Raw genomic sequence first — 10,885 nt, 5'->3', positions numbered from 1 at the left:
CTTGGTACGTTCTTTTAAGACTCCTTACCCTATAATCTATGGTGGGGGTCTCTTGTATTCTACAGCCAGGTATCTTATCAGCCATCATACGTTGTAACTGTGCCCAGTACCCAAGGCGAAAGGTCCCGTTGTCTGATCTCCATCCACCAGATTCAACCAAAATCACCAAACATTCCACCAGCTTCGACTCTTCCTCCCTCGTCCAATTGTGCTTTGGAGCTCTAGAAGAACATGCCATCCTACTACATGTACACCGTAGTATAATTTAAGTAGTAAAGAAAGAAATTGTCATGTGATGTGTTATTTACAATGTATAAGGTTGTAAATCTAATTATATTAAGAAATTTGGAAATTGATTTCCATAATCGCATACATAAAATTAAAAAAATACATTGTAAAAGTCACAAACTAAGCATGAAGCTACTGATTGTTACATAACTCCCAGTCAGAAAACATAAACATATTATGTGTCAGTTCATATCTCCATTGTGTCCATTTGTTTGAACTCTTAATATAATTGATCTCGCCCCCCTCCTTACCCCTCCCCCCCCCCAAATTGTAGTAGAATGTGAATCCACCTCGTCTAGATCCTTGAGCATTTCGACAGTATTCATCTCCTTATTGATAAGATTATGAAAAAGCAACACGTCGTGATCGTCCGAGTTTGGACTTGCATGGTGTAGTATGACTTTCCACGGAGTATTACCCATCTCTCTTTCAACAGTCGGGATGCCCTCTCAATGACATTCCTCGCAGAAGAGTGTTTCATGTTAAAAATTCTCTTGCAGTTATTGGTGCATTCCCTCCTCTATGCCATTCTGAAAGATGATATCGTTCTCCTCTATATGGTGCAAAGAAGCCCTCTGCATTTGGATACCCAACATCACATAGATAATAATACCTTATACAATGTCCAATTGTATGAAATCATAATCGTTGAGTACTACAATGTACGACAAGAAGTTGTGCGTGTAAGTTGTTACCCTCCAAAACCTTCAATTCGTTAGGTCATGATATTGCATCTCTAAGCACAAGAGAATCAGCTGCAGAACCTTCCTACCCAAGTAAGACAAAAATGAAATTGCCATTTGTGTCATAAACACCAAGAACATTCGTGGTGATTTCACCCTTCCTCGTCCTGTACCTTAGTCGATCAGTGGCACTCACGTTAACCTTTATATACGTACCATCTAACGCACCTAGACAATCCTATACGAACACAACATATGAAATATTCATATACATAAGTTATCTAAACTAGATATGGACAACACACCAACATTTGTTTAGTTTCCCTATACCTCAAACCATCTCCATCTCCGATCTGTACAGGAGGTTGTGATTGGCAAAGGTTTTTTCAACAGTACTTTATGTAGTCGTAAAACAACGTTGAGAACAGAGTTGAAATGCCTAGAAACTGTTTCATCCGACCTAACGAACTGTTTACGAACTACTCTGTTTTTAACATAATGGGCTAAGATATGCAGGAACATGGTGACCATCTCCTCAACATCTTCAACTTCTGTTCCCACTAATCCGCTAGTTATCCTTAGTAAAGTACATAAAATGGAAAAACATCTTCTATCGATTCGAGTGCTTTCACGATAACTTAAATCAGACTCATGGATTAGCCGAAAGTATGCTAATTGGCTCTTGAAACATTTATTCCTGAGTGGTTTTTCAAATTTACGCAAATTTAATTTTAGTTCAAACTAATGTACTTTTAATCTAAACAAGAATATACTTATCATGGAATTTTAAATGCATGCAAAATTGTATGATATAGCTTAGTAATAGTAGTAATAGTAGCTTGCAATACTTTTTAATGTTTAACGTTAAGATTGAAACTTTTATCTAAATTTAGAGTGCAATTGGATGAAATTGAAAGTTTGAAGTAAAAAATGCATATTTTTTTCTTTTCCCTCTTTTCTACTTCTTTAACAAATAAGTTTAAATCGTTATCTACCGACTTTTATGTTTGTTTACTTTTACGTTATTCGTAGCCATTACTTTACTAATAGTTTATCAATAAAAAAGTTTGTTTGCATTTTTATCAAATATATTCAATCCTACCAAATGAAGCTATAAAAATTTGTTTGCATTTTTATCAAATATGTTCAACTTTTTTTAATCAACAACAATAATCATATTCAATTTCACGCAATGTTGTTGAATAATTTCATTTTTTAATATGAACATGGAAATTAAAATTCTCATTGATAAAATAGTCTTGATTTTAGTAGGTTACATTTTAGGCTCATGATCAAATCTTGAGTTTTAAATGAAAAATAAATCATTAAAAAGAAAAATGTGATAAAGCCGAACAAGTATTTAGGAAGATGATAGCTTGTAGAAATACAAGTTATTGTAGCCTTTTACTTAGAATTATGAGAATTGAAGAGCAAAATATGTGTTGATAATGCTAAGAATTCATATGGAAAAGTGAGCTTGCGTCGACCAACACTGAAAATCCTAGCTAACTCTATATCATGCGTTATTCTGCGTCAAAATGTCTATTTTGTACTTATTGTAGGAATCGATTGCATACGTTGATCCCAGACCTTCGCAAAGTTGAAGTTGATCACATGCGTTAATCTTCATGAAGATTAGTTTGTTGCATGGAATGCTGCAGCTACAGAGTGATAACCGTGATAAAAGATTGATCACAAGGTGGGTAGAATGCGTTGATACTTCAGAAGAAATGATCATGAACGCATACCTTGGGAGTATAAAAAAGATAAGATGATGCTGATGTTTCACCTACCGCGTCAGAAGTGACAGTGATTCAGAGCGGGACTACCAATTTTGTTGGCGTTTGAGCTCTATAAATAGAGCCTTAGAACCCAACTTCAATCCATCCAAGTCTTTGCCTTGGGAAAATTCTTGTGATCACAGATGAGAGCGTGAGCAAGACATTCTTGGAGAGTTCTTCACTTCCACAACCCTTTCCAAGTGATGGCCAGAGCTTCACCAGAGATAGACTTCTCCACCACCCATCCATGGCACTACCGGCAGCCTTGATGTACATCTGATGGATGCAAGAGATTGCCTACATCTAGCCCTCCATCTCTCTTCTTATCTCTATATTGTATTACATTTTGGCTTAAGATATTAATACATTTTGTAATCAATGCATTTCTTTAGTTCCTTCAGAACCATCATCATCATCTTTTTCTTCTTTATCATTGTTTACGTTCATCGTTTAGTTAAGTGTTGATTGCAAGAGTTATTACATACTCAATCATGCGGCCTAGAGATATGACGCATGTAGCAAACCACCGAGAGGTGTACGTTGCATGAGTATAGTGAGTTAATCCCCTTTGCTTGGTGTGAGGCTATTGAAATGCTTGTCTATAAGCTGAGTAGCTATAATTAACTGCCCAAGAGGGTAAGTAGTGGAATACAGTAAGCAAAGTAAGCAGTGTTCCTAGAGATAGGAATGATCTTATGCTCAATGCGACCATGCATTATAGAGATATAAGCATGAGGCTGACCACCGAGAGGTATGCGATGTGTTAGTGTGGCGAGCTGGGATTACTCTTTCAACCAAGCTTAATGATTTCATTTTGATAGGGCTCGAGAATGCCTACATCGTTAATAAGCTTCGAGTCTGGTCAAAAGAAAATTTATAATACTAAACTATTCCTATTACTACAAAGATGTAATAACAGTGGTAAGTTCAAGTCGATCTACAAAGAAGCGCGATTGGTTTCATTAAGTTAATTTTTCTAACTAGAGCGATAAATGGAGGGTTTTGATGTGGAAAAGATATGTGAAATTGAAATAAAAGGGTAAATGTAATCTAGGATAGGAGTCTATCTAATTTCTAGAACAAGACAGAGTTCCTATGAAATTTCTTTCATTAGGCATCAATTAATTATACTGAATCTATCAACCCCTCAACCTATTAAAAATTCTAATAGTCCAATTAGCCAATTTTGATCAAAATCTAAATTAGCCCTAATTCAGTTTAAAACCTTTCATTTTCAGCGACATACGAGTTAAGACTGAAAAGCATTAAGAAAATGTTCAATTGTTGAGACATACCGCAAACCAAACAGCCACATCTTATAACATGATTTATTTGGGAAGGATTATACTAGGGTATACATGAATTTGGTAGAAAAAGTATACATCCTTAACATGTGATCCTAATACGTGCAACTTAATCAATCAATTATGCACAAGCTAGAATGATTTTGCCTAAAAGAATTTCAACAAATTAAATTCATCGAAAGTTTATTGATATTAAAACGAATCCATCCAAAGAATTCACAAGAGTACAGTTAAATTAATTAGAAAACCTTCAAGAAATTAACATAAGGCTCTTGCTCAAAGAAATTAGATAGAGATTACCTCTCAATTCATAGACAAATCAAGAACGAACCTCCAATCCATCGATTACAACCCAAGACAAAAAGCAAAACTAACTTATAGACACTGAAAATTGAAGGAAAAGGAAGAAGAAAGAAGTCTAACTTCAGCCTCCATCAATTTGGCCTCCAAAATTCTGCATATTCTAACCTAAGGCCGAGGAGATATATTTATAGGATTCATCGCAGTGTTACAATGCCTGGAATAGCGTTACAACATTGGGTAACGTGTGCGATCAATTCCATGTCCATTATTCTTCACAGTGTTGTAACACTGATGCTTCTGCCTTCAAGCGTTGGAGTAAGCGTTGAGATGCATTGGGACGCTGGCATTAATTTAACCTCGGAGCATCGCGACACTTGGAATAGCGTTGCAATGCTGCGTCCACTGCCATAAATTCACTAGTCGATGCTCGATAGCTTGATACTTGATCCTCGATCATTCGGTAGCATTTTCTTGATTACTCGACAACATCTTACTCAATGGTACTCGATGGTGCTCGATGGCTGCCTCAAACTTGGTGGAACGCAATGGCATTTTTGTCTTTTTAACTTCTTTGAAGTCTGGATATTCAAATTAACTCCAAATTGCTTCAAATTAACCCCGTTCTACACCAAATGATTAATTCTACATCTTGGTTGCTCGGTACCTAAAAAATAGGGAAATAAACACATAAAATCCACTAACGAGCCCGAATTAAACTAGAAATATTAGCTCTTTTTTAGAGCTAACACTCATCAACTCAAAAGTGCATGATTTGCATGTTTTTTCCCTATATATGGAAGTGTTATATGATTTTTTATTCTTCTTGGCAAAGTGGATTTCCATGAGAATTTTGTGAAAAATCTAACCCTAATTCTCTCTTAAATCCTTAACCTTTTCCTCTTCAAATTGGTCACTCACTGAATCTCACTATTCCGTTCTAAGGCTGGAGAATAGTCAAGAAGACTTTTGTGGTGGTCTACGAACCATTCGTGAGGAGATTGGAGCGGATTTGGAGAATAATTTAGACTACAAAGGTTTCCTCTCTATCCTTTTGTTTTAAGTTAATTTGCATGCTTATTCTTATTAAATTAACATGATTAAAGTACTTTAGATCCTTTACTGCTTCCGATGCGCATGTGCTCATTCCATCCATTGGTATCAGAGCATGCTTAAAGTATTCAATTATTGTTTATTTTAGTGTTGGTGGGTAATTGTTCATGTGATGAATGAATGTGTACTAAAATGGATGATTTTAACTTTGGCATTCAAATTTTCTCTTGGGTTGTAATAATGATTGTAATTGCCTAATGTTTTATGAGCTTTAACGTGTCGTGAAGGGTCTGCTTTTTTCCTAGTGTCATTAAAATTGCTCTAAGGTTATAATTGCTCGATTTCGAAAAGTGGATAGCTTCAAATTCAGTGAGATTTTAGCTTCTAGACCCGAAAGGACCTCCCAGACCCGATTTACGACACGCGACCCGACCCAAAGTAGTGTCTGACCTGCATAGTTGACGCCTGACGCTTGTAGCTGTCCAAGACTTGGTCCAGACCTAAAGACCTGCTTTAGACCCGAACCAGTCAACGACCCAAGCTCCATGCATGGCCCAGCTCAGTCCATGTTCAGTCGATGTTTCCAGCCCAGAATTTCTGTCTACATCAGCGATTCGCATCTGCCTAACTCTATGTCCAAGTCCAAGCCGTCTTGCGCACAGCCCACATCGGCCCGCATCAGCATTTGAAGTTCTAGCCAACTCGCATCTGCGCTTAGCTCACCCGGTTCAGTGATTGGCTGGACCGATTTAGGTGGTTTCCAGTCGGTTTAACCACGTTTTGCTATTTTGAAGGCCTATTCGAGTGGTTTTCAAGCAGTTTGAGTCAGTTCAAAGTGTTCGGAGGTAGTTCATGGTTGTTTGTTGTTTATTATTGTAATAGTTTAGCTGTTTGCTAGCTTAGGATACCAAAATCGGTCCATTTTAGTGTGGTTTATTTAAGTATGCATTGTGAATGTATGGATAAAATATTTTATTTGCTTTATGCACGTTGTATGCCATGTAGATTTAAAATCCCACCATAGGATAAGCATGTAGCATGCATTGCAAGTATATTATAAGTGTTATATTGTATCATATGCATGTTTAGAATCCCATGTTTTCCGATATAAGTTGTTGTATTAATGTATGGAATTGATGTTTATATAATTATTATAATAAAGCATGTTAGATGCATGTTATAGGTTTTTTTTTTTTTTTTTTTTGTCTATGTTATAAGTGTTATAAAAAGATATAGACTTTAAAATCTATAACAAAGATAAAAGCATGCTCACTTAGGGTTAACGGAATCTAAGCAATCCTGTTTTATTAGTTAAAATAGGTCGATATCTTGTAAAATTAGTTATTACAAGAATTACTCATTGATAACTTATAGAAACACAAGTTATTGTGGCTCAAAAGTTGGAACAATTAGGATTTTTAATGATAAAATCTCATTATTTTTAGAGAAAATGCATGAAATTACTCGAACATTATCAAACTCATGCAAAAAAATGTTTATTGCTAAAATACTGTGGCACTAACGCATGATATTGCAGGCTCTCAACAAATATTCTAAGTGTCGCAGGAAAAGTCTAACGCATAGAGCATGCGTCGGAGGGATTCAACGTAAGGAAGATTCATTGATTCAGGCTTTTTGTGTCAAATCACCACTTGCAATCATAAGCATCTGCAGCGGGCGGCATCTGAAAAGCATCTGAGTGTCAAGCGGCTTACCAGAGTATGGAATTTAATGCTGCCCATCATCAAGTTGAGGAAGTCCGATGCCTATAAATAGAAGAAATCCCACCAGATGAACGGATCTTTTAGCTTATTGCATAATTCTGAAATTTTGAGACTTAGAGCTGTGCTGTGGTGACGAAAAGAACGATAGGGAAAAGAACCACCACCACCGTCGATCAAGGAGCGGAGAAAACTGAGCTCGAGAGAGATCTTTCTTCCAATTCTTCCACAAGTGGTTGTACACGAATTAGAATTGAGCCAGAGAGGACAAGAGATTGTACTCTGCGGCTTGGCTCCTTTCATTTCATCTTACTTATCGTTTTCTTCATCTCATTTGATTAAGTGTTGGTTTTATAAAGACAATCAATTTCTTTATAAATTCACATATTTGAGCTATCTTACTTCGCCACTGTTTATTTCTTGTTTTATGTTGGATGCATTTATAACTTCATACAAAATTCCATTTCTAAACGCTTAAGCCAACTAAATCACTTGGTAAAAGCAGTTTTAACTTAAATTATTCGAGAGAATAAGCAAGCCAGCATTAAGTTAGAAACACTTGGTATATCTAGAGATAGACGCACTGGTGTTTTATTGCAACCTGTGACTGACGCATACATCCTAGAGATAGGTATTGTATGACATTCGCATTGAGAAGTGTCGAATAGAAGACTAACGCATAAACAAGATAAGCAAGTCATCTCATTCGCATCATATTCTTGTTCGTGTACATCTAACTTAGATTGACGCATATCACTTGCATCCATTTTCACACGACCCCTTATTCTCTACTTGACCCTTTTGTATCTTCTTGCACGCACACAACAACTTAGTGTAAATAACTCATTTCTACATTCACTTAGGATATTTCTACAACAGTTACAATGCAAGGTCTGCATTAGCTTTAATCTGAATCCCTGAGTTCGACCTTGGACTTACCAGGAACCTGAGTTGGCTTTATACTTAGATCTGATTCAGGAAAACTTGAACGCCTATAGAGGAGTGCCATGTGTCCTATTACACAGCATTAACGCATCAACGTGTCACTAACACATCATAAACACATTAACGCATCATTCGCATTTACACTTATTTTTCCAAGTACTTTATACAATACACTCCTAAGCTCGCATCACGAAAATCAACGAACAAGTTTTTGGTGCCGTTGTCGGGGATTCAGCAACAAAACTAACCAGAAAGTTTGCTTGTATCTTTTGTAGGAAAACTATAGCTGAGGGAGTATTACGAGCTAAGACGAAGCTTGTAAACATTTAGGAGCAAGGGAAGCACTCATGAACTTGTATACGACCCCGAAGTTGAAAGGGCCTTCCGACAAAGAAATCGATCTAATCATCGCCGTAGGTTAAGGCAACAACTACTCATACAACAAACCAGGCAACAAAAAATGGCAGACGAACAAGCGAATCATAACTTAGCTCAACAACTAGCTCACGTTGCGCAAAATTCTATCATAATGGCAAATAATAGTGTGCGTCCCATGTGGGAGTATGCGTCTCCTATGTTGTATGATTTCTCACCATGGATCATATATCCAATGCCAGATGGGACAAGATTTGAGGATGAAATCTGTGATGTTACAAATGCTCCAAACAACTGGAAATTTTGGGGGTGCTCTGGGAGAAGACCCTCATGCTCACATGAAACGTTTCCTGTAGATGAGCAACACGTTTGTGATTCCTGGGAACACTCCAGAAGCTATCAGGCTATCTTTATTCCCATATTCTCTGTGTGACAACGCAAAGCAATGGGTAAGTTCTTTGGAGCCTAGGGAGATCACGATCTGGGAAAAGTTGTGGAGAAATTCATGCATAAATATTTCCCACCCACCACAAACGCAAGGAGGCGGAGAGAGATCATGAACTTTGAGCAGGAAGAATTTGAAACCTTGAGTGCCGCATGGGAGCGCTTTAAAGGATTAGTTAAGAATTTCCCCAACCACGGATTGCCGTTAACCATCCAGATGGAGACCTTCTATGGCGAATTAAACAGAGCATCTCAAATGGCAGCCGACACAGCTGCAGCTGGCGGTATCATGGACAAATCTTATAATGAAGCTAAGGAAATATTGGACCTCATAGCCAAGCATAATATGGAATGGGTGGATGACACTTACGACACAAGAGCAAATAGGAAGAGGCGATCTCAGAATGTGAATTCTATTGACCCTAACACAATAGCCACGCTCTCTGCACAAATGGCTACTATGACAAACCTTTTGCAAAATGTCACTGAGGAACGCATCAAACCCGCAAAAGGTAAATCAAGTAGAAACATTTGTACAGCCCATGGTTAGCTGTGTGGGCTATGGAGATCCCCATTCCTACTCTGATTGTCCACAAAATCCGCAATCTATGCTTTATTAAAAATAACCCATTCTCAAACACCTATAATTCTGGATGGAGGAACCATCCAAATTTCTCTTGGGCAGGTTATCAACAGGAGCAACACGAACCAGGGGTAAACCAACAGCAAAGGCAAGGACTGCCACCTGGATTCCAGCCATCGCAGCAACCGCACCAACAATCCTTTAATAGAGGAGGTCATGTGTTGAGTTCATCATCTTCGCTTGAAAACCTCTTAAAGGAATATATCGCCCAGAACGACGCATTGCTAAAAAGCCAAGCGTCTTCCATTAAAAATCTAGAGATATAGGTGGGGCAGATTGCCAGTGAGTTGAAGAATCGGCAGCTAGGAGTCTTGCCCCGCAACAGAATACCCCAAAAAATAACAACGGAAAAGAGCAATGTCATGCGGTGACATTGCGAAGTGGCAAACCTCTTGTAGAAAGAACCATGAACCCAAGAACCAACAATCCTTCAAAAAAGCTCAACACACGCCCAACGGCATTAGAAGATCAAGAAGAACGGACGCCTGAATCCACAAGCCATTCGAAGCCAAGCACGTCTAACACGGGAGAACCTATGGTGCAGCTGAACGCACCATTTCCTAGGCGCTTGAATTCCTAATTTAAGCATTTTCTTGAATTCCTAAGGCAATTGCACATTAATATTCCACTTGTAGAAGCCTTAGAACAAATGTCGAAGTCCATCAAATTTTTTAAGGATATTTTGACAAAGAAGAGAAGAATCAGCGAGACGGAAGTAATTACGCTAATGCAGAAGTGCAATGCGATAGTCAGCAACAGATTGCCTAAGAAACAGAAGGCCCGGGAAGCTTCACAGACCCGTGCTCAATTGGAGGGTTGGATGTAGGACATGCATTGTGTGATCTGGGAGCAAGCATTAACCTCATGCCACTCTCAATCTTCAAGAAATTGGGAATTGGTAAAGCACAACCCACTTTTGTACACTTCAACTCGCTGATAGAACAATCACATACCCTGAAGGAAAGGTTGAGGAAGTTTTGGTGAAAGTTGACAAAATCATATTCTCAGCAGATTTCATCATCCTAGACTATGAAGCAGACATGGATGTACTAATCATTCTTAGATGACCCTTTCTCGCCACTGGGAAAGTATTGATAGACGTGCACAAGGGAGAACTTACCATGCGCGTAGACAATCAGGAAGTAAAAGTTAATGTGTTAAACGCATTAAAGTTCCCGGATAATGAAGAATGTCAACTGAAAAAAATAGAGTTGCCTGAAGAAGAAGTGACCCAAGTTTGTGAGGTCCTCGCGTTGGAAGAAAACACAAAGGAACTCGAGCTGCCAAGTCTGAGTGAGCGGCAGACGAAGCCAACGCGTCCATCATTAGAAGAACCATCAGAACTAGA

At 38.1% G+C, this 10,885-nt stretch overlaps 1 protein-coding gene and 1 non-coding gene across 2 annotated transcripts; both read right to left on the bottom strand.

Annotated features, from left to right (window-relative positions):
• Positions 1-765: 765 nt before the first annotated feature.
• Positions 766-6,029, bottom strand: LOC150036087 (uncharacterized). The gene is made up of 4 exons (XM_090313561.1): positions 5,918-6,029; positions 1,302-1,522; positions 1,061-1,209; positions 766-901 (listed from the first exon to the last, which is right to left on the bottom strand). Exons 1-4 carry the CDS (start codon positions 6,027-6,029, stop codon positions 766-768), a joined length of 618 nt encoding a protein of 205 aa, XP_090169687.1.
• A 2,960-nt stretch (positions 6,030-8,989) lies between these two features.
• Positions 8,990-9,095, bottom strand: LOC150036086 (small nucleolar RNA R71). The gene has a single exon (XR_016529909.1). It is a non-coding gene; the product is annotated as a small nucleolar RNA R71 (small nucleolar RNA).
• Positions 9,096-10,885: the final 1,790 nt, after the last annotated feature.

Source organism: Benincasa hispida, chromosome 5 (assembly GCF_027475165.1).
Source record: "Benincasa hispida cultivar pf3 chromosome 5, pf3_genome.v1.1, whole genome shotgun sequence".
Lineage (NCBI taxonomy): Eukaryota > Viridiplantae > Streptophyta > Magnoliopsida > Cucurbitales > Cucurbitaceae > Benincasa > Benincasa hispida.
The sequence above is the reverse complement of the archived record's forward strand: the minus strand, read 5'-3'. Positions and strand labels throughout refer to the sequence as shown.